Genomic DNA, 24,474 nt, shown 5'->3' with positions numbered 1-24,474 from the left:
TTGCATTCCAGGGATTGCAGAGGTAAGGGTCGGCCTTAAGAGCTGCATGGTCCAATTGGAAACATTATTTGCAGGGCCCCAGGTTCACAGTCAAGGTCTGAGAACCTTTGAGATATAAATAAAATTTATTATAGACCTTATGTCTCTATGGTAGAATGGAAAAAAGTGCACTTAAAAAGTGCATGTGAGTTAATGGACCAAATGGATCTAAGCACATTTTAATACAAAACAGCATACAAGAAGATTACCCTAGCGTGGGGTCCCTTAGGCACGGGACCCAATTTGCTTAAAGTCAGCCCTGGCAGAGGCCACACCTTAACCACCTGCTGGCATAGTCCAAATGTTGTTTAGGATGGTGCTGACCAAGAGCTAAACACACCACAATGATAATGCACAAGTATATTGCATGATAATGCACAAGTATATAGTATATGATATAAATAATGGGAGAAGGGTGTCTGTTAAATGCTGCGTCCAACTAAGTTCAAATGCATTTATGAAAATGCATATATCACACGTCAACACATGCACAAAACATATGATTAATTTCAGAGAAGCAGACAATGTTCTTTCAAAAGTCTATTAAATTGAGGGTTCACTGTATGTACTATTAAGTTTTAGCAACCTGAAAATCCCATGCATTTGCAAATGGTTGCAAATATGCACATCAATGTAGACATACACATATACACAAGTTCTTGTTTTAACTTTGCTGAATGGAACTAATTATATTTCTAAATGGAATTAAATACACAAACATATTAGAAGCTGCCTTCCAATTCCTTACTTATTTTTTGCATTATCAGGATACTAGACTGAGGTACTGCACACCAACTTGGGCACAAGCCTCACTTAAGCATACTGGGGCTTACTCTTAAGAAAATACAGAAAGGATGGGCTCTAAGTGGAGCATGTTTACACTTGCATCACACCATTTGTAGTGTGACAACTGGAATATCGGAGGGAAGCACTGGACTAGAAAGCACTGAAACTAAGCACTTCACCTGTATTCTACAACCTGAAGATTCTTCAAGCTCTTTTATTTTAGTTCCACCTCGACCTGTTGTAAAAATAAATAAGTCCTTATGCAAAGTTTCATAACATCCCAAATTGTACCAAGTTTCTTCAGAATTAGATCAACGCACATTGACGCTGACAACATACAACATACAAATACACTAGCATATGCTGATAACGTGGTAGGTGAAAATCAGGTTCATAAATGACAGCCAAACCAAAATTTCAATAGCTTCCACTTGACTATGGTTCTTTCAACACACATGTAATATGCACTGTATAGAGTTGTTGTATTCTGGTATCCTTAATCCTGTCACTATGAGCAAGTACTCATATCACTTTTAGACTTTATCTCCTTATACCTTTTCCCCTTTTATACTGTACCTATCAGTGTGCAGACCTCTGTGTACAGACCACTGTAAATCAACTTAAGTGTGCTGGCAGAAAAGCAGTAGATAAATGTGGAAATTAGAATACATTTCCTTTGAATTGAATACATTTCCCTTGAATTCCTTTGAGTACATTTCCTTCTGTTGATTGAGTTTGCTGTCACATAAGATCCCTGCAAGGTAGCACATCACTATTTATCCCCATGGCTGCCCCAATAGCAACACTTTATCTACCCAATTGCTGTCCCATCCTCTCCTTCAGTGGCTGGCAGCTCAAGTTTATGCAGGTGTACTCAGAAGTGTTCACATGCTAAGGCTGCAATCCTATCCACCCTTACGTGGGAACAAGCCCCACTGAACCCAGCAGGACTTACTTCTGAGGAGACATGCATGGGAGTGGGCTGTAACTCCGAGGCAAGCGAGCAGAGGATAACAGCCCATTCAGCACTAACCCCTACAGGCAGGCCAGAAAGGCCCACAGCCGCTGCCACGTCCCTCCAGCCCCAGCAGGAAACGCGGCGTGTGCGCGGGGAGCTACCTATGAGGGTGCCGACAAGAGCGTTTTCCAGGCGGAAGGAGAGCGGCGGCGACCCGGGGCGCTCCCTGCCCGTCCCTCTCCTGGGGCCGCGGGGCCGATACTCCAAGGGCCCAGAGCGCCAGGGCTCCCGAGCAGGGCCCGGCCGCGAGCCACGCGGCCTCCCACCGCCCTCAGCCCACGGAGGAGGCGCCCCCGCCGGGCCCCGCTCGCGTAAGGGCGGAGAGGGCTTGGCGGAGACTCGGCGGGACCCGTCGTCGTCGCCGTCCTCCTCCCAGTCAGACATGGCTGGAGGGGTCAACGCGCGGAGAGCAACAGTTGCCTCAGCGCCTCGCACGCGCACCGGCCGCCTGCGGAGTCGGCGCGTGCCGCTCTAAACGGCCCGCTTCAGGCAGCCCGCTCTGATTGGCCGAGCACCCCGGTTCCCCGCACGCGATTGGCTGGCGCGTTCGAAACCGTCACGAGCCGGTCCAGTTCTGAGAGTCCAGCGCAGTTTCCTTCTGAGGCACGCGTGAGCTGTTGCTTTAGTTCAGGGGCGGAGCCAAAGGAGGGGGTCCCCAAACTGTCGCGCCGGTGGGAAGGGCGCCTGCCAGAGTGGGTACCAGCCCAAGCGTGCTCTACCTGTTCAGGTGGGAGCCCAGGTCTACTTGGCAGGTAGATGTGGGCTCTAGTCCAGGCAGGAGCCCAGGTCCACCTGCCCAGCCGACAGCCACAGAGGCCACTGAGTTCAGCCCAGGGAGCCCAGGTCTACCTGCCTCCTTACCTGGGCTCTGGAATTAACCCATTTCTGCCCAGCCCACAGGTGTACAATTTGGTCTCTGTTGCATATATGCAACATTGGGCAGAAATGGCTTTTAAGGTAGTGCTCATGCTCCTCCCAAACACAAGCACTAGATCTGCCCCATGGGATAGTTAAAGGACAGAGATGACAAGTGTGTATAAGAAATTACTTACAGGATAAACCTATTCACTGCAGGAAAGAAGTCCTATGAGAGAAGAAGGGAAACAGCACCTTTAGTGTACATCTGTTTCTGTGTGGCAGCCCCACAGCTCCTCTCCAGGCAGGTGTTTTTGAACTGCATCTGTTTTAGGACCGGTGCATGCAGGGCACGTGCACTTTCCTTCCTCTTCATTTTTTTCCTCTCTCACACACACTCTAGGTCAGTAGCCTATGTTAAATTACTTGGAAATAACCCCATTGGATTTACTTATGAGCAATGTGCGTAGGATTATGCTGCTTGAAAAGGAACTGTGTGGCTTGAGGAGATGACACAATCTATTGCCAGTTTTTTTTTAAAAATCCTCTTCAAAGAGCCAAGGGGCCCAATCCTATCCATCTTTCCTGCACTGATGCATTTGTGTCAATGGGACTGTGCTGCATCCTGCAGTTGGGGGGCAATCATGGAGGCCTCCTCAAGGTAAGGGACCATTTGCTCCCTTACCTTGGGGTTTCATTGTGGCTGCATCAGTGCTGGAAAGTTCGATAAGTCTGGGCCCCAGGATGGTTTGCTGATCCTCCCTCAACTTTTATCCTCGTAGCAACTGACACCTGATGTAAGGTGACTCAGGACCACCTTGGTCATCTGGCTTCTTGCTTGGTTAAACAGCTAGGTAGACAGGGAGGAATGGTGTCTGATGATTTCACACTCTTGTCTACAGCTCTGGTGTGGCTTTTCTTTCTGCCTGTCTGCAGCTACTGTTTTAATCCCACTGAAGTCAATGGGATTTCTGAGTAGATAAGCATAGGACTATGCTGATAGATCTAATCTGCACAGTCTGAGTAAGCTGTCCAAAAACACCCAGGAATCTTTGTGGTTGAGCAGGAATTTGAATCCAGGACCCTGGACTGCTCAGCACTGAGCACTCAACCAACTATATCACAGGTTCTTAGATCACTATGCACAGCCTTCATGTAGAAGTGTCCTCTGCCTTGTGTTATTGATTGATCTTCATTAGTGATTCAGATAACCAGTAGGGTGTCAAAATGTACTGAGAGGGGACACATCTTGGTTTGGAGGGATCAAAAAAATGCATTCGTTGAGCATTCAGACTCTGAAAAATAGACACACCAGTAAACAATAATTACAGATGCTGTATAAACATTTTAAACCACTTTAGTGAAACTTTAAAAGTTTTTAAGGCTGTAGTTATGCATACAGGCTGCTTAAGAGCTAAATCCTGACCTATGCGGTACTTATCAGTTGTTGTCGTTAACGGTCCTCTACTGTTGTAAAAGGCACTCTGACAGCATGCTGCTAGGAGCACTGGCAGAAGGCTTGTGCTTTCCTGCCCATGTTGTCACTTCTCCCACCGCTTGCTGGAGCAGGAAAGGTCAGCAGGAGAGGTGGGTGGGGTGGGGTGAAATGGGGAATACGTAGGCGGATTTGGTCTGGGAAGGGGGCAGGTTCAGTGGCACCAGTAGCTGCCAAACCCTAATGACCTCCCTAGACCCAATCCCGCGGTGTGGGTCCATATGGACTTGCATCAGCTATTTAGCACAGGTCCGAGTAGACACTTCTGTGCCATGGAGCCTCAGCCCAGGCTAAGGGAAGAATTGTTCACTTGCTCAGAGGAGACCTGTGAAAATGCCGTCACTTGGCACCACTGCATCGGCAGGGGTGGGGGAGGGTAGGACTGGGCTTTAAATCCCAATCTTTATTGAAAAGACTTAACACAGACTGTTTTGAGTTGAAAAATCTTTTATCATTCAGCAGTAACTATAAAAAAAAACATAAAAGCAACATCCATAGAACCAATTTTTTATTTTAATAATGTCTGTAATAATTCTGATGACAGAATCTTCCTTGTGATGTTGCACTGGATTTCATAAATCATAGCTTTAAAAATACCCCCAAAACAAGGAGATGTATTTTATAAAGATTTTGGTGCAAAAATATATTGCTTAGTTGAAACGGAGCTGTATAAAAATCTCTGAAAAATTATCACTATACAGACATTCCATATGTGCACAGTTTTTCATAGTGCTTCCAAAAGCTTAATACGTATATAGGTATACGAGCATGCTCATAACCTGCAATACATGGGCAGGGACCTTGTATTAATATCCCCCAGTGTTGCTCTCCTTCTGCTTGGAAGATGACTACTGGATCCCCAATAAACAAGCAGAGTGCATAGAAGTTGCCATACACAATGGAAGAGTTTGGAGTTTACTGGCTTTACAAGACCTCAGGGAATTAGGGGAACTGCTGGTGTGATATCAGGACAGGTGACAGAACCCTAAGTTGGGCATGGAATATAAAAACAAGATTGGCAATGAAATGGGAAAGGTCAAGGTCCCAAGACCACCAGCCACTGAGGGAAGCAAACTGTGTAAACCCCTGCTGTACTGAATCCTTTTAATGCCTTGCTCCGTAGCAGAGCTAACCAGCTGCAGACTTAACATGAACCAATGCAAAATGCTTCACCAACAATTCATCAGGTTAAAAAAAGCATACATAAAAGTTATTTAAAACTCTTTTTATTAACAACAATATGGATTCAGTTTATCATGAAATTACAATTAACATTGTATTGTAATGGCATAAGGCCATTTTAGCATCAGTGGAAATGTCCCTTATGTTTTCCATGACTGTCATACAATAAACCTTTCAGTACTTTTGCTTTGTATTTGGGCCAAAGTTAATGTCTCTCAACACTCTCAATGGCAGAAAATGTTTAGTCTATATAGATATATCCAGTATCTGTCAGAATGACTGGAAATTTTATTAAATGTATTAGATAGACAACTTAAGGCCCAATCCTATCCAACTTTCCAGCAGCGGTGCAACTGCAATGCAGCCCCGGAGGTGAGGGAACAAATGTTCCCATACCTTGAGGAGGCCTCTGTGATTGCATTCCCAACACAGGAAGCAGTGCATACCCCATAGGCACATCAGCACAGGCACTGGAAAATTGAATAGGACTGGACCCTTAAATAGTTATAGCAATCATAATATTTCAATTAATTTAAACAATGCTAAAACATTTGGTGGCATGGAGAGTAAAGCAGAAATATGAACAATTTTTTCCATCTAAAATATCACCTGCATTTCATCTAAAAAAAGGCCATATCTAGCCCTACTGAAATAAGTTAACTTTAAGGAAAAAAATGGCTCAGAAGGGCTCGTTAACTGAGTTTCTCTGCAGTTAAGTCCAGTGAAGACAACAGACTCACACAGGGACAGATTTCATCTCCTGCATTCATGCACTAAAGTCCCAGTCCCATACACATTTGTGTATGCCAGTCCAGTGACCACTGAAATGTTAATATGTTTAGGAATATTCTAAGGATGTAATTCTAAGCATACTTAGGGTCAAACTACACATCACACATATAACACTAGCCAACAGCTCTTCTTTTAAAAAAAATAAGAATTCTTTTTTGGCAGGCTACTAAGGGTAGAGAAACATGAGGCAAGAAAAGTACAGTGTTAAGCAAAGCCCCTCTCCCTTCTCTGCTCAATCACCCCCTTCCAAAGTGATGTTTCATAAAACCAGAAACTGGTAGCCTACCACTACATGTGAGTGTGTAATGTGTGATTTTCCCCTTACTAAAGAGTAAGTCCCACTGAATTCAGCTGGGCTTATGGCAGAGCAACACTCATCAGTTTTCTTCACCTATTTGCTTTTTCTGGTAAATTCTACTTTGTTCTGTGCTTTAGAAAAATGCTTCTTTATCCCCTTTTCTTTTAGCATTCTGTGCATTAATAGTTATAGAGTCAATGTGACATATTGATTAATTTAGCTAAGCATTTGTTTCCTCAGGAAATAAGTGTAATACTATAATTTCACTTTAAACAGATGCCTAGCAAAGTAAGAGTTCTAGCCTCTGTACTTTTAACTGGGACAACACGCATTTTGAGGTAAGTTAGAAGGAATTTTGATTCAATAAGACTGCATGCCCAAACCCTTGGACAGTGCAGTGTATAAAGTGTTCAAGAATTATTTGCCTGGTCACAGAGAAATATAAGTATCTGTCATATTTAATGACAGCAGTCAATTTAAGTATGATTATCTTATATATACATATAAGATCTGGGGTCAGTATGAGTAAATATCTTTGTCATACTGAATTCTCAGAACACTCTATTCCTATTTAAATAAAAATATATGAGTCAGAAGAAAATATATTTTTCTAAATATATCATAGTCAATTTTTTTAAAGTTCCTTTTTCAGTCAAGAAAAACATGTAATGGTAAAGAACAAATGGTTTACATGGTAGTTTCAAAAGTGTTTTGAAGGATCAAATTATTTCCTGTTTTTTTAACCACGTTTCATATACAATACCCAATCAGATAAACAACTCTCAGTGAATAATAATGGGAATGTTGACTTTGGGCCCAGTCCTATCCAATTTTCTAGTGCTGGTGTAGCTGTGCCCATGGAGTGTGCACTGCATCTTGTGGTGGGGAGGCAGTCACAGAGGCCTCCTCAAGGGTATGGGAACATTTGCTTCTCTGCCTCAAGACTGCATTGCGGCTGTACCGGTGCTGGAAAGTTGGATAGGATTGGGCCCTCTGTCCCCCACACCACATATTCATTATAATGAGTTCAGTAGCATTATGCATGAAAGTAAACTACCCATGCAGACGGTGGCATAATGACAGGCTCAGTACATGTCAGGAGACATTTCTAGGCAAAACCTGATTTTGTTAATTATTTCAGTAGGAGAAAACATGGCTCGCATTTTTTAATATTGTGTATATAGGAATTCCCACTGAGGAAATGTGAAATACCACCTCATTTTTAAATAATCAGGTCAAGTCTTTAAAATTTTCAAATCTAAATTTAAATATAATCAATTTAACAATAGGAAAAGAAGTATTTGATACTTTTAGAATAACATTGTAAAAATTTGTTGATACAAAGGGGGAAATACAAATTGTCCGCTGTAATTTTGAAAAGTTATTCCTGATTTGTTTGCATTTTTGAAAGTAGTCATTCACTTTCTCATACATCATTATGTGCATAATTAAGACTACAAGGACTCAAGCATGTCCTTTTAATTAAGGCAAACATAGCAGTTTCTGGTAGGTGAAGTAATTGTAGGTTCCCTGTAAGCAGCAACCTGCTCAGCTTCAGCTGAAATGGTGCTCCACTTGAATACTGTTGTCTCCACAGACATGTGGCAGGATCGTACCTCAAGTTCATGTTTTTAAAAAGGGAAGCAAATCTCATTATTGATATACAGGTATGTGTTACCTGCCTTGCGCCTTTGTTAAGATTAAATTCAGATTTAGGAGATTTCATGTAAAGCACAAAAAGGCACTATAAAACATTCGATAAGGAAATTGATATTGTAGGTATTCTAAAATATTTTAAAATGTATAGCTTTGGTGGTTAAACTGCAGATAACTAGATATGTAAATCCCTGGCCAGGATCTAGTTTTGTTGGAGGGCCACCTGACAAGGGATGTTTTATCAAAGTTCCAAGCTCCACACCACTGCTAAGTGGCTTCCCATCAACATCCTTCTTTTCCCTCTGGTTCTGGCAATTGGAGAGGCAGACAGAATCAGTTGGGGACAAGAGCTTTAACCCACAGGCCTCCAGTTCTTGCCCTCAGTGTGAATAGTGGGATAGTGAGAGGGGGGAAAAATCTGTTTCTCCTCATAAAAGATCTTGCGCCAATCAACTTTTAGCAAAAGCATGCAGCAGATTGTAAAGGTAAAATGTGGGAAGTTGCATGGGAAGTGAAAGACATGTGCTTCAAGAAAATGCCTTCTCTTACAATTTACCTCTTGAGCTTTGTAGATCAGCATCAGCCATCTGAAGATTTCATATGAATGACACAGTATAAACACTTTACAGTTTATGTGTACTTTCACATAATAAGATTATAACATCCAGAAATTTTTCTGTATAAAAGAACAACGGAGGCAAAAATTACAATGGATTCAGAGTAAACAGTTCAGATTGTCTGCAGTACAATCTGCAGAATGTAACCAGGATTAAGACTGTTGTGACATTTTTTGTGTATAACATTCTCAGCAGGGCTGGCTCATAAACTATCACATGGTCCTGGTGAGCTAGGAGTGGCACTCTTCAATTTGTGGAGTGGAATCACTAGAGAAGGTTGATTCCTTGCTTAGGTGCATGTACAGGACGTAATTTCTGGGGAATGCCTTAAATAGTAATATTGGTTGTGTATGAGAAGCAGGATTGGAATGCAGTGACATACTGGGGTGGGGGGTTCAGGGAAACATATGTTTCCAGGCAGCAGAGGGATAGGGGCAGCATTTGGTGCTCCCCCTGCACTAATCTCTCTGAGTTCAGTTCAGCACTGTGCCACCCATGCTCACTGCCTCCCCGTGGAGGTGTTCTGAGGGCCAGGGAGGACACGTGCCCTCAGAAGACCTTCTAACCCTCTGGTGGGCCTTCAAACATCACTTCTGGTTTTTGGCTGGAAACTGGAAGTGATGTTTAAAGATCCTTTGAAGATCTTCTGAAGGCTGGGGAGGCCGTGTGCGGCTGGCCCTCAGAATGCCTCCAGGGTGAGGAAGGGGCACAAGGGGGCAGCACCCTTGGAGGTGTGCTCCTGGGAGCCACAGTGACTAGGACTGCCACTGTTGGAATGTGCTTAGACTTGTAAAATATCTCAGTGGTTAACGCTTAGGTTAGGGTTTGTAATATTTACTAATGTTGCTTCAGGTCGGTCCTAGTGAAATTTTGGAAGAAAGTTAGAGGAGATTTGGGGGAAAATATTCCTTTTGCTGGAGGCTGTGAATCACAAACCTGTGTGGATAGAATGTGACAACAGAGACTACTCTGGTATACTGTACGCATAAACCAGGTTTTAAGTTCCTGTTCTTAAGAAATGACTTGAAAGGAAGCTGCACTTTCAGTTCTTGCCAATATGTTTAGAGGATTTGGCATCTAGTCTTGGCATCTAGTCAACACGCAGATGGGTTGGATTTTCTTAGAAATATTTCTTTTTGAATTTATGGTGGGAAGAAACTGTGTCTAACTTGAAATATGAAATGTGAAAAATGTATTCACTTTTCCTTCTTTCTGTTTTTCTACATTTCTTGCCTATTCTTGTAAACACAATTTTAAAAAATTGTTTTTACTCCAGTGTTTTTATTTTCTAATTTCTCCTATTGTCTCTCTTCCTCCTTTTTCTTAATTTTCACGGTTTTTGTTTGATCTCCTCTACCTCACTCAGGACTTTCTCTTTTTTCCTGACCTCTGATTGTGCTATCATTCAATCTCAGAATATAATTCTGAGAACTGACTACATCATAAATGGAGTAAATATTATATCTACAACCAAGTATTGTTTTTGTCCTTTTATAGGGATTGCTGCCTAAATAGTTCCGATCCACAAGGAGACCTTCAATGAGTTTAGAAAGTCTGAGATAGAGAAATATTTTGCATTGAAGGTCATCCCTGATAAGTTGGACTTTTAATTTTATAGCGAAACAGAAACAAACAAAACCCAAAAAAGCCAGTTAGGTCACAAAGAAAACTTAAAAGTGCTGTGCAAAATATTTTGTCTCAGTCCTATACCTCCAAAGGGATACAGAAATCAACATTCTTCTAAAAATAGCTGATTAATGGTAACTTGCAACTAGCAGCCATTTCTAGTCTTGTATTATGGGTTTCTTTTGCTAGCAGCTGTAGATAATATCTTTGTTGTAAACATAACTATTGTCTAATTCAGGACATATATAATATTAAACCAGAAGCAAAGTGCTCTTATTATCTTCAGGATTTTATTAATGTACTGTAAAAACAGCACAGTTGCTAGATGCTCAGATCTTTAGTTATTCAATAAACCTGTAGCATTTGTTTTGTAGATTACTCTTTTATACCTACTGTACTAAAAGTAAGTACAGATGTACTGTAGGTATAAATATGAGTTTTATCCATCACCTAAACATGCACTTTCATGCAGCTAAAAGTTATGGACTCATAGAACAACCTTTCTTCCTGATTCATTTAATTTTTAAAAATTTCATTAAAAGGGTTTTCAAAATAGTCCATGCTCTGATATGTATGAATGAAAGGACTACTCAGCATGTGAACGAAATCCACAAAATGCTATTTAAGTTTGACATGAGGCAGGCTGAGAGTATCTGTACTGTCTCCTGGCTTGCAAATACTTTGAGATGATCTTGACATTCCAGTCCTTAGAGAGTCAGTAGAGAGAGTTGTTTCCACTAATGGATGGGAAATGGCTTCAAAAGTCTCAGTTTCTCTCTCTGCTTCCAAATCTTCATCAGTTATAAATAATTTTGATTCCCTCCATTTGCTGTACAACTCTTGACTACCCCTTGAACTACTGGAATCACTACCTGAAATCTGTACATTCAGTTCTTCTGATGTTGATTGTATAAGATTTTGTACAGACAGTGATTTCCCTAAATCCATTTGTACTATTGGTTTCACTGAGAGTAGGGGTTCTCCTTCTGTATCAAGGCCTTTTCTCCATGAAAGATCTTTTGTCACACTGGACTGTGCAACTTGTCCGTTATCCTTTGAAGCTACAAGGCAAGCGGTGACATCAGACGTATTTTCCGGTGTGCTCATGGGAATAATATGCGTAGGCTCCAGCCTACTGATATGCTTTACTGATGAAAAGGGGGGGATCTGTAATGTTGTAGGTGCTGTTGGCTTTGATGTCTGGTTTATTTGGTTTAATGCATTGTTAGGTGATAGAGTTGCAGGTCCATCATTTGGCACCTGTGTGGCTTGACTATACATAGTGGGACTAAAAGCATAGTAAGCGTGAGGGTTCAATTCATTTGGTGTCAGTATAAGCTGTAGGCCACATGGCATGTTGACACTGGCTGATCTGGATACACATCCACTGGTCTGGGCAGAATTAGATAAATCTTTGCTGTCTACAGGACTTTGATAATCTGAAGTCTGATCACATTCAAAAGGTGGCATTTGAAATGAAGCCAGAGTCAGTGCAGATACAGATCCTTTCTTCAAGACCTGCTGGTAAATATCTAACAGTGAGTCTAATTTTGACTCTATGGATTGAACCTAGAGGTAGAAGAAAAAAACAGCCTGTAACAGTTGTTACAACAATTCATCCCATTATAAAGAGTAACAAAACTTATAATTTAGTTCCTTTCTGTGACTTTTCAAAGAATAATTTACATGAAAACCTTTTCTGAAAAAAAACAAATGTATTATCCATCCAAAGTTTACATTTAACTGCTGTCCATTCTGAGTAGTCCCAGTGAAATTCTACTACCGCCTATGAAACTTCCTCAAATATTTATGTGGAACCCTTCCGTGGAACAATTAGTCCAACTTTCTGGACTCTGTGTGCATGTTCGCTGGCTTGGGGAGCATATGAAGATGTCTTCAGAGTGCCTGTGGGCCAGATCAGGGGTTCAGAACCGCCCCCTTTGAGCAAAGTTTACTATTCCCCCATGGTGCCATGTTTCTTCCAAGCTGATTCTGGCATAGGGATGCTCTGGGCAATCACGTCTGTCTGAACATCCTGTTGCACAGCCTTCTGGGATGCTGGGCAATAGATGCGACTGCCCGGAGTGTCCCTATGCCAGGATCAGCTTGAAAGAAACACACCACCATAGCATAACAGTAAGCTCCACTCAGGGACAGGGAGGGCTTTTTTGGGACACAGCAGTATCCAGTTTGGGAACCGCTGATTTACAGCCCAATCCTGAGCTCCCGTGGTGTACAGCTTTGGCAGCACTGAAAACGGCTGCTGCCATATCCTGCGCACCATGGGCTACTGCAGGCAGCACCTTGGGAGAAGGGGACTTTCGTCTCCTGGGTAAGGGAAGTAGCCCCACAATGGGGCTACTCAAGGTAAGTCTTCATATAGGGCACCGAGCCCCACACAAACGGGCAGGATCTGGTGGAGCTCCACTGGACCGGCCTCCCTCCCTCCCTGCTCCCTCCCCCTTGGAATGCCTCCCACCTGCCCTCTCCCAGCCTCCCTGTCATGCTTCCTCCCCACCCTCTCTCCACCCACCGCCTGCCTCCCCCCTCCCCTGAACACCTCCTCCCCGCTTCCCCCCCGCCCCCGCTTACCATGCCGCAGCTTGGTGGCTGTGTGACCGCCATGCAGTGGAGGCCGGGTGCCTGCCCAGTGCTAGTCCAGCTGGTGGCTCCTTTGACATACTGAGCCATTGGCTGTGGCTCTCCACTGGGGCTACAATCTTATATACTGTATAGGGCAGCAATTTTTTGGTGAGGATTCTGCGGCTCTCCTAGCTGGTATCTGTGGCTCCCCAGGGAGCCACAGCTCACAGTTTGGGAGCCACTGCTATAACCCTACTTCTGAAACTGTCATTAGAATGACAATAGTGTAAGCTGCCACTGAAACACCACCAATGAAGTGTAATAATTTTACACAGAAATTATCTAGAGACCAAAATACATGTTTGCCTTACAAATATTAAATGTTTGTTATCTGTAACTGAAACACTTTATCAATCAAGTGAAATGGACTCATGATCTTGTAGGAATTACCTGTTTTTCCACCTTGACTACACGCCCGAGCATACTAAGGTCATCAGCTGTCTCATTCTCCACAGCATTTTTTTCTCGACTTTTTTTGTCAGAAGCAATTTGTCCTCTTCCAAGAATTTGATCAACACTGCAAGGTAAACAAGATATTCTTGTGATTGAAAATAAATGTTAAACTTAGGTAGATAACAATTTATAAACAAGTTCTTTAAACTGAACATGGCATTACAAATTATTAAATTTCATAAGAAAATCAGAACAATTCTTCATGAAATGATAACTGGTTATCACTAAGGATGGCAGAAGACAGTCGGTGATTTAAGAACTGAAGAGTGAAACTGTACTATGAAACTGTTGATGAAACTTGTTGATATATTGTTTGGACCTGGGCACAGTGATCCATGCAATCGTGACATCAGGGTTAGGACACTGTGGCTTGTGCGGTTGCTGGAGGTCAGTGGTTTGGTGGACTACTGCCCTGGCAGCAGCCCTAGCTACTTGTTCATTTCTGGGTCCAATTCGAGGTTCTGGTTTTGATCTTCAAAATGCTATATGGCTTGGGGTCTGCATATTTGAGATACTGCCTTCCATATAATCCAGCCCACTCTCAAGGCATCAGAGAAAATCCTTTAACATGTACCATCATTTAGACAGGTGGGAGGGATGGCGAAAAGAAATTATGCCTTCTTCTTAGGAGCATGCACTTTATGGAGTTCCCTCTACTTCCTCTAAAACATTTCTTTTTAGACTAGACTTCTGATTTTATTTCTGTCATTTTAATATTCAATGTTGTGCAGGTTTTTATGCATTATTTTACTACTATTCTGCATTTTATATGCTTTGTTCTCTCGTTCTTTTATTATGGAGTGATTGCTGCTGGTTGTTTTTTTACATTTTTGTATTATACATGTCATGCTTTGTAGTTGGTAACCTTCAGTCTCGAAAGACTATGGTATCGCGCTCTGAATGGTGGTTCTGGAACAGTGCCTAGTGTGGCTGAAAAGGCCGATTCGGGAGTGACAATCCCTTCCACACTGGGAGCAAGTGCAGTCTGTCCCTGGTCTGTCTCCCTGGCTATGGGCCTTCCTTCTTTGCCTCTTTGCCTCAGTCTATTGGCCAAGTGTCTCTTCAAACTGGAAGAGGCCATGCTGCACAGCCTGCCTCCAAGCGGGCTGCTCAGAGGCCAGGATTTCTCACTTGTTGAGGTCCACTCTTAAGGCCTTCAGATTCCTCTTGCAGATGTCCTTGTATCGCAGCTGTGGTTTACCTGTAGGGCGCTTGCCCTGCATGAGTTCTCCATAGAGGAGATCCTTTGGGATCTGGCCATCATCCATTCTCACGACATGACCAAGCCAACGCAGGCATCTCTGTTTCAGCAGTGCATACTTGCTAGGGATTCTAGCTCATCCCAGGACTGTGTTGTTTGGAACTTTGTCCTGCCAGGTGATGCCGAGGATGAGTCGGAGGCAGCGCATGTGGAAAGCGTTCAGTTTCCTCTCCTGTTGTGAGCGAAGAGTCCATGACTCGCTGCAGTACAGAAATGTACTCAGGATGCAAGCTCTGTAGACCTGGATCTTGGTATGTTCCGTCGGCTTCTTGTTGGACCAGTCTCTCTTTGTGAGTCTGGAAAACGTGGTAGCTGCTTTACCGATGTGTTTGTTTAGCTCAGTATCGAGAGAAAGAGTGTCGGAGATCGTTGAGCCAAGGTACACAAAGTCATGGGCAACCTCCAGTTCATGCGTAGAGATTGTAATGCAGGGAGGTGAGTCCACATCCTGAACCATGACCTGTGTTTTCTTAAGGCTGATTGTCAGTCCAAAATCTTGGCAGGCCTTGCTAAAACGAATCATGAGCTGCTGGAGATCTTTGGCAGAGTGGGTAGTGACAGCTGCATCGTCGGCAAAGAGGAAGTCACGCAGACATTTCAGCTGGACTTTGGACTTTGCTCTTAGTCTGGAGAGGTTGAAGAGCTTTCCGTCTGATCTGGTCCAGAGATAGATGCCTTCTGTTGCAGTTCCAAAGGCATGCTTCAGCAGGCATTAAGCAGCAGCATGTCATGCTTAATGTTATGTTTTTAATTATTTATGATATTGTATTATATATTTTTGTAAGCTGCTTTGGGCGAGGGGCATGATAGGAACTATGCATGTAGCCATGGATGCTGTGGGGATCCAGCCAGAGAAATGATAGGTGCTCACATTTTTTATTTGTGGTTCCCAGTTTAGCAGGAGATCTGTGCATTGGGGGTTGGGTGGGAATAGAATTTTTGGACTATTATTGGAGATCTTAAAATACTTTGTTGAAATAATTTTTTTCTGGGGCTTGGTAAGAACGGTATTTGTGGTAAAATGAGGTAATTAGTATGTAGGGTTATGGTGGGGGAGATTGGCAATATGGGAAAGCTTACTAAGCTTCTTTCTGTTTGTGCAATGTTGGATACAACCCAGTATTGGCATGCCCCCTTATCCACAGGGCTTCTGTTCTGTAACACCCCACAGATAGCTGAAACCACAGATATGAGCAAATGCTCATCCCAACGGTCCAGGGGACCACCCCCCCCTCCAGAGGTGAGAGGAGCTCCCCCTCTGGAGGGGCTTCCAGGGCCCGCCTCCCCTGGAGGTGAGGGGAACTCTGCCCTCCTCACCTCCAGAGGGGCTTCTCAGCCCAGCAGAGGTTGAGAACGTCCATCCTTTGCCTCTAATGGGCTCAGACTGAGCACTGAATGTAAAAAAAACATGACTTCCTGTTTCTCCATGAAACTGGAAGTCATTTTTTGTGTGTGTTCAGAGCTTAGTCTGAGCCCGAAGGAGGCCAGGGTTGTACATTCTCAGCCTCTGATGGGCTTAGAGGGTTACTAGTTACTAGATGAGCTAGTTACTAGATGGAAGTCAGAAAGGAATTCCTTAGAATCAGCTCCCCACTTGTCAAAGCCCTCAAATCTAACAGGACAATTATCAGTTTAGTGCTACATGCATAAGTATGAGTAGTTTTGTGTTACTGATTTTCTTAAGCCATTTCTGCTCAACTTTGCATACACACAACAGGGACCAAATGTGTACACCTGTGGGCCGAAAAAAATGGGTTTAATTTCAGATATGCTTGTAGGGAAGAAAGCCCAAACCTGCAAAAACTCTGGGAAAATGAATGTCAAGGAGAACTCAAAAATGTTAAAGCAAACGTTTCAGCTTATGTTCAGAGTCATTCATGGGAGAATGCTCCATAGTCAGAGAAATCGTTTTCTTACCGTGACTGAAGACTTTTAATTCTGCACAACATATCCAGGTGACCTGCTGAATACTGTTCAATTACATCTTTGACATCATAGGGACGCAAAGTTTCTTTAAATTTTCTTTTGGCAACATGAAATTTCATGATTCTATGGAAAAAAACATCTGAATTAATTTGTTTACATGCATTTTATACATTATTAATAAGTGATATATGCATATTCTTATTAAAGTGATATATATCACTTAAAGTGATATATTCAGATATCACTATATCAAGAGTAGTACACAAAGTGATTTACACAGCAAAATAAATCAATAATTTTTTTCCTTGGCCCCAAAAGGCTTACGATCTAAAAGACATGCAGAAAAGTTGCCAGAATTATCCATGGGAAAAGACATCATGCTGGGGTGAAAAGGGACAGTTGCTCTCTCCCTGCTAAATATAAGAGAACTACCACTTTAAAAGGTGGTAAAACTACCTCTTTGCCCAGTTATTAGGGTGAAAACATTAAAACAAGGCCATGATAGTGTTTCACATCAATAAGATCACTCAATCAAAATTCTGTGAAAACTTAATTCTAAATTGGCTAAGAATGATAATGAAGCTCATTGGGTGATCTTGGGCCAGTTGCTCTCTTTCAGCTGAACTGACCTCATGGGGTTGTTACGAGATGATAAATCAAGGGTGGGAACCTTGTGTGCCACTCTAAGCTCTTTGGAGCAAGGTTGGGACAGAATAATAACCAATAAGAAGTTACTATAATAGCTTATAATAACTACCCCTGCTAATAGGGCAAAGAGGCACCTTTCAAAGTAGCGTTCAAAGCAGTAGCAGGGGGAGAGCAACTGTCTCTCTTCACCCCAGCATGGCATCTTTTCCAGTGGCTGTTGTTGGTATCTGCATTTTTTTTTTCAGACTGTGAGTCCTTCAGGAACCAGAAACTGTTGAATGATTTGTTTTGCTATGTAAAGCACTTTGTTGTTAAAGTGCTTTTTTGTTGAGAAAGGGGTATATAAATATTTTAATAAAATACAAGAATATAGTAAGGTTGGCCGACCCTGTGTTTTCAGGCACAAGTCTGTCCTAATGTCTCAAAAGGAATGTGTGATGTGATTTAAAGCACCAAAGAGGTACATGACTGACAGTATTAAATCCTGTCTGTTCCTGCTGGTCCTACTCTTACTTCACAGTGTATCCCTCAGAGTCCTTTCCCCTCCAGCTGGTCTCCAATAAGTGAGCCAAGTTGAGAAAAAGTACTTGAAGGAGAGACTGTAAAGGGAAAGATGGCGAGAATCAATGTGCTGACCTGTATTTGAAGATATGGGTTTGCTATTGCCGCATGGAACTCAGGCTCCACATTATTTTTGGGTGTATTGCAGAGGTACTTAAATGTTTGTTTTCCGAGAGGAATTTTTATTATGCATTCAGTTTGTTTCTCACTCATTATTAATCTGTCACTTATCCATGTTTGTTTGTTTAGACCAGCAGCTATTTTATTTAATTGCTTTTGGTTGCTTAACACAATGCTAAAACATAGTTCCTAAAGGCCTGCCTTCTCTCCAAGAACTGTCTCTTCACAACTCCCACTCACTGAAATTTCTACAAGCACTGACATACTTTTGCCAAAAGCATTTTGTTTGTATGGAACAGAATATACTGTATTCTCAAGTTATTGAAGGATCTAGTCTTGTAACAAAGAAAAATCCCCTCCTATTCTGTAGTAGTAGTAGTAGTAGTAGTAGTAGTAGTATCTAATGGTTGGTAATAACAGTTTAAGAAAATAAGAGCGCAATCCTTACCAACTTTCCAGCACCGAGGTAAGGGCAATGCAACTCTGAGGTAAGGGAACAAACATTGCCTTACCTTAAGGAGGCCTCCATGAATGCCCCGCAACTGTAGGATGTAGCACATGCCCCACATGCACAGCTATGTCAGTGTAGGAAAGTTGGTTAGGATTGCAGCCTAAAACATTTTTTGTAACTTTTTCACAAGGGGGCAAAGCAGATTTTTCATTCATATGCTTCTCCTTTGCTTTATCAATATCCTGTATATAAACTTACCATTTTTATAATTATGATTTGATTTCTTTAATTTTAAATAAACCATTGTTGCTGACAACAATGATTAAAAGAAAAAGCTAGCAAAATGAGATGTTGAATGACAAAAGATAAAAATACACCACTATATGGGCATATTGATGGGTTGTTTAAAATTACAAAAATGCCAGTTTATTTAAGGGGATGTAAAAAAATAGAATTCTACCATTATAAGCTCAGAAAATTATAATCAAGACCTTGTCAGTGATATACTTTAACCAAATTTCAGAAAATCCTAATGACAAGTTTTAAAATATTGTTCTGAACCAGAGATATTCAAGCTGTCTGCATTTTTTTTGCCTCCTCCAAAATCTATTTTACATGTCTTCTTTTGGCAGTTTAGATTATGTTAAAAATTCAGGGATAGTGCAAGGGTTTGCCCCTTCTACTGAGCTCAAGAACATTAATAGTGTTTTTTTTTTTTTTTAATTATGAGGATTTAACATACCCATTTTAAATTACTTTTAAACTAAGGGTGCCAATTCACAACTCATGTCTGTTTGGCAAGCTGAAGCCACTAGTCATACTCTGCATGCAAACAGGCACCATAACACTCCACACACAGTGTAATGAACCACACGCATGCTGCAACATGCCTCATGCAAGCCTAAATGCTCCACATGTGTTGCTATATTTAACCACTGGTGCCAACAGTATCTTCCTAATAGCAAGTTTCGGAGCACAATTTTCATGCCACACAATGGTGTAGGAAGACAGAGTAACTACTCCTTCCTTGAATGGCAGGTTCCTGACTGAGTTCCACAATAACTTCTATTTATGTAAACAAACAAATTCAGGACCAAGCTATACATTTAACATAATGTACACTCTGGCCCTTAGACTACAGATATACTGCATTTCAGCCTTTAATCTATCTTTACATTCATGAGTGAGTTCAAGCATCTACACATGTACAACACTAATGATATTGCAAGCACCTGTTGCACTAACAGTCAACGTTACACATAACAAAGTAGGAAGAACTAGCCTGAAGTTCCCTCCCACCCCAATTTACTGAAGACTGCGGGGCCCAATCCTCTCCAACTTTCTAGTGCTAATGCAGCTATACCAACTGGGCATGTATGTTGGTACATCAACTGGGCCTAGACGCCTTTAAAAGGGGATTGGACGAGTTTCTGGAGGAAAAATCCATTATGGGGTACAAGCCATGATGTGTATGCGCAACCTCCTGATTTTAGGAAGGGGTTAAGTCAGAATGCCAGATGTAGGGGAGAGCACCAGGATGAGGTCTCTTGTTATCTGGTGTGCTCCCTGGGGCATTTGGTGGGCCGCTGTGAGATACAGGAAGCTGGACTAGATGGGCCTATGGCCTGATCCAGTGGGGCTGTTCTTATGTTCTTATGTTCTTATGTTCATGTGCTGCAACCTGTGGTAGGGGGGCAGTCATGGAGACCTCCTCAAGGTAAAGAAATGTTTGTTCCTTTACCTTGGTGCTGCATTGCGGTTGCATCAGTTTTGGAATGTTGGATAGGATTGGGCCCTGCATCATCTCCTTCTAATGCCAAGGCCAGTGGCATAGCAAAGGGGGTGCAGGGCGTAGCAGTTGCACGGGGCATCAAGCTTTAGTGGGGCAATAAGCCGAGCTTGACACTAGTGTCCAAAATTGTGAAAATCTTGGTATGTGTGAATAATACCATCATGTCATATATCTTTGGAAAGGTAATTTAATGCAGAAAGCAATGAAACAAACTGCATTGGAATATCTGGATTCTATCAAAAGTTATGGCCAATTAACCAGAAAATGAAAACACAACTGCCTTGTGGAACAAAAAGTGGATTTGCTTAACTCCAAACTGACCTATGAGACTGTTTGTTCTGAGTGCCAGTGAAATGTTGTTATGATACAGCATGGAACCAATAACTTTTTATTTATTTACTTAATTAAATTTGATTTTGTCATGCAGGGGGCTACAAAATGTTATACGACACCAAGCTGTAGATAGATGCCTTAGCTATGCCACTGACTGGGGGGAGACAGCAGAGCAAGTGGGTGGTGAGCTGTTGGGGGGAGGACATGGGTTCCTCCCAATTTTCACTTTTTAAAAACCCTGGGTGTGACATCACTTCCAGTTGTGACAGCACTTCTGGGGCAACATTTGCTTGGCACCGGGCTACACGATCATTAGCTACACCACTGGCCAAGACTTAGTGCAAGTTTCCAATTATCTTTCAAATGTTGTGATATCAGTACTTCTGTGCAGATCATCTATCCACAAAGTTTCACCAATTTCCTCTTATGAACCTATTTTCCACTTACCTGATAGCTCGGATAACTGTTTTAAGAGGTGGGGTGAGATCTTCTACAGATACATCACACTGACATCCTCTCTCATCATAAACATCATCTGTCCCAAGAGTGGCATCAGCTTTAAAAGAGAAATGATATGTTTACCTAATGCTAATCAAACAATGCAATTATTCAGTAAATCCAGATTCAAGCAGATTGTTTTAACTGAAGCAATAAAACATGAAAGGATTTCAGGGCTGTTGCTAGCTATTTCTCTTTTGATTTAGGCAATGCATATAAGCAGTGATTTTTGGAAAAAAAAAAAAAGGTGCAGGAACTCACAACTTGTTAATCTTTTATTTATTTATTTATTTTTAAATTTATTTAAAATAAAATATTTTATTTTATATATATATATATATAATATTTTATTTATTTAAAATAAAATAAATCTTTATTTCATTTATGTATTCATCTCATTTCTCTCTCTTTAAATCCCCATTCCCCAACTACTTAAGAACTAGAAAATGAGGGGAGATCTTCAAGAGAGAAGAACAAAAAGTGATGGACCACCTTGGGAGCGCACACTAAGGATTATATCAAGGCTTGTTGCATGTATTTGTCCTGCATATAAGTTTGCCCTCCCAGAGAATCTGCCGTGGTGTTTGAGTAATAGAAAATGCTAGTCTGCTTAATGCTTCCATTGGGATGGTGGACCAGTTAGGTCATTCTGCTCTCAGGACCAAATGATGTACTTAGGTGGCAGCTGCCACCAGACAGCTATCAAGAGACAATTCCAAATAGAGGAGCAGTACTCAGGTGGAAGTGCTGAACCTTTCATCTGTCTGCTACTTTTCTCCTACCTGAACCCTGAGACCAGAAATTACTTCAAACTGTGTAGAATAAAATGGATTCTGCCTCAGGCTGAGGACACAGAGATTTACCTAGCAGCAGATCACATGATGGTGACAGCTGAACAAGTGCAGTACCAATCATGACAGTTACCTATTTACATGTCTAGCTGAGAATGAATTGGCCCTGCTTGGTTGTTAGTGAAAAGATCTGTGTAGACCAGCATTCACATCATTGGATGCTTGCTAATATAATGCATTTCAGCGTGCTTTTGCCCAGTCCCAGGAATGAAAATTGCAAGACAAATGCTCATCATCTGATTGTTAATGATAATGTTTTATATACGAGGACTCAGCTGTAATATTTCCAGAGCACTTACACAGCAGAGTTCATAAAACACTGGAGCCCACAGACTGAAAGAAGTGTCTTGGAGAGCAAATGCAATCTGTATTTGTCTGGGTGGGGGAAGGGCCCATTAAAGATTTAAAGTGGAAACATAAAATGATCTAAAAAGGACTGTCAAAAGTCATGTCTCAAAGAGATGTGAAATGGCTGAAGAGCTCTCGCTTCTTCATCTTACGCGGTGCTAAAGTTTCCTCCTCACATTATTGGAAGGAATTCTGCTTATTGTAGAATTGTTAATCTTCCACTGATACTCTTCGGCATGCTTGGCTCCACTGTAACCTTTTCTAGCTTATGCATAAATTATTTATTGCGCCCTTCAACTTAATGAAAAGTTGAAAGGCAGCCAAACATTTAAATTAGTTGAAATGAACTATGTAATTACTCTGTTTTATTACTTTACATGCAACTTCTTGAAGCTTATCACAAAAGGATGCTAATAATTAAAATTGCAACTAAAGACCATAAAAAATAATGATCTTTCCAGGTGTTCCACATTTCTGTACTTCTGTTACTATTATTATTATTATTATTATTATTATTATTATTATTATTATTATTATTATTCCTCAAGCTGGTGTACTTTCCTTAATGTCCTTTGTAAAACATGGTATCTCAAAGTATCCCTGGTCATCCTGGATCCATTTCTGTTCAGTTCTGCTGATGTCAATCATGAATCAGGGGAATGACTAGTAGAAAACCAGCACAAGAAGAAAATGTAGCCTCTAAGACTTTATACTTAGGCCCCAATTCTATTCCACACCACCAGTGCTGATACAGCCATGCCAGAAAGGCACATGCTGCATCCAGTGGTGGGGAGAGTGACCTGATGGCAAACAGGAGGTAAGTAAAAATAATTTTTGCTTACCTTCATATAAGCCAGGGGTGCCCAAACCCCGGCCCTGGGGCCACTTGCAGCCCACGAGGCCTCTCAATGCGGACCTCAGGGAGCCCCCAGTCTCCAATGAGCCTCTGGCCCTCCGGAGATTTGTTGGAGCCCGCACTGGCCTGACGCAACTGCTCTCAGCATGAGGGCAACTGTTTGGCCTCTCACGTGAGCTGTGGGATGAGGGCTCCCTCCACTGCTTGCTGTTTCATGTCTGTGATGCAGTAGCAGCAGCAAAGGAAAGGCTGGTCTTGCTTTGTGCAAGGCCTTTTATAGGCCTTGAGCTATTGCAAGACCTTCATTCATTCATATAAGTTCATCTTTAATATATTCATTTATGTAAACTTATGTAAATTTATTCAAATTTTAAATGTAAATTAATTTTTTTTCCCGGCCCCCGACACAGTGGCAGAGAGATGATGTGGCCCTCCTGCCAAAAACTTTTGACACCCCTGATATAAGCCATGGAGCCATCTATAGGTCACCTCAGACATACACTACCTATTTTAGTGGTGTATGAGAAGAGAAAAGGATTGGGGAAGTTTAAAACAGAGGGGCTAAGATTCAGCGTGTGCCACTACTGCTGGATCCACCCATTCTCACCTCCTCCCTGCCCTGGCTCCTGCCCCTCCCTGCTCTCAATTTTCCCACTTCCTCCTTGTCTCTGCTCACAGCCTGCCCATGCTGCTGACTTGATGCTGGGGGCTCCAGGCAGTCACTGTTGCATGACTGGTACCACATGCTATTTCCAGCAGTGGCCTAGTCACACATGATGCGGCATTGCATTTTGCAACACCATAGGTTGTGACACCATAGGCTGCACTCCCAGAACACTAGTTCCTTTAGCACAGCCCAATCATAGGATTGGGCTGTTAGTGGTATAAAATTCTCAGTGCTACACTTTTAAAAGTGTTCCTTAAATTGTAAGGAAATTTGTATGAGATGAAAATCATTTGGTACAGCTTTCCATGTAATTTGTACTCAGACTTATTTATGGATGTAGATTTGAAAGCTCTTGTGAAACTAGCATTGAATCTAATTCTATTGAAGCTGCTGCCCCGTGGTATAGCAGTGCCGAAACAGCTGCTGCTGAATCCTGAAAACCAGGGAAGCAACCGAAGGTCTCCTTGAGGTAACTTCAGTTCCCTTACCCCAGGTGGGACCCTGGCAGCCACTATGGGTCCACTTGGGTCTGCACCAGCTCAATTGCTGGTGCAGAACCAAGGAGACCTCTGTCAGGCACTGAGGTCTATGAGGGGGGATAGGATTCGGTGGCAGCCAAGGCTGTAGTCCCTGCTCCCTCCGGGGTCTGACTCTGGCCCATCCTGCCCCCGCCCAGTTCTGCCCTTCCCCACCTTTCCCACT

At 42.2% G+C, this 24,474-nt stretch overlaps 2 protein-coding genes across 6 annotated transcripts in view; both read right to left on the bottom strand.

Annotated features, from left to right (window-relative positions):
• Positions 1-2,227, bottom strand: part of DDX43 (DEAD-box helicase 43) — a 32,453-nt gene extending 30,226 nt beyond the window's left edge. Inside the window, exons 1-2 of the mRNA XM_066622706.1 lie at positions 1,945-2,227; positions 1,005-1,060 (exon numbers count right to left, since the gene is read on the bottom strand). Of these exons, the coding sequence (XP_066478803.1) occupies positions 1,005-1,060; positions 1,945-2,227 (339 nt within the window). The remainder of the gene's footprint in view (positions 1-1,004; positions 1,061-1,944) is intronic.
• An 8,755-nt stretch (positions 2,228-10,982) lies between these two features.
• The window catches only part of KCNQ5 (potassium voltage-gated channel subfamily Q member 5), a 371,159-nt gene continuing 357,667 nt past the window's right edge, over positions 10,983-24,474 (bottom strand). For 4 of the 5 annotated variants that reach the window (XM_066609520.1, XM_066609522.1, XM_066609521.1 and 1 more), the window contains 4 exons: positions 21,000-21,108; positions 16,639-16,770; positions 13,398-13,524; positions 10,983-11,933 (listed from right to left, as the gene is read on the bottom strand). In XM_066609520.1, the coding sequence (XP_066465617.1) occupies positions 10,983-11,933; positions 13,398-13,524; positions 16,639-16,770; positions 21,000-21,108 (1,319 nt within the window). The remainder of the gene's footprint in view (positions 11,934-13,397; positions 13,525-16,638; positions 16,771-20,999; positions 21,109-24,474) is intronic. The other variant, XM_066609525.1, reaches the window with a different exon arrangement.

The sequence above is a fragment of the Tiliqua scincoides genome, chromosome 1, assembly GCF_035046505.1.
Source record: "Tiliqua scincoides isolate rTilSci1 chromosome 1, rTilSci1.hap2, whole genome shotgun sequence".
NCBI lineage: Eukaryota > Metazoa > Chordata > Lepidosauria > Squamata > Scincidae > Tiliqua > Tiliqua scincoides.
The sequence above is the reverse complement of the archived record's forward strand: the minus strand, read 5'-3'. Positions and strand labels throughout refer to the sequence as shown.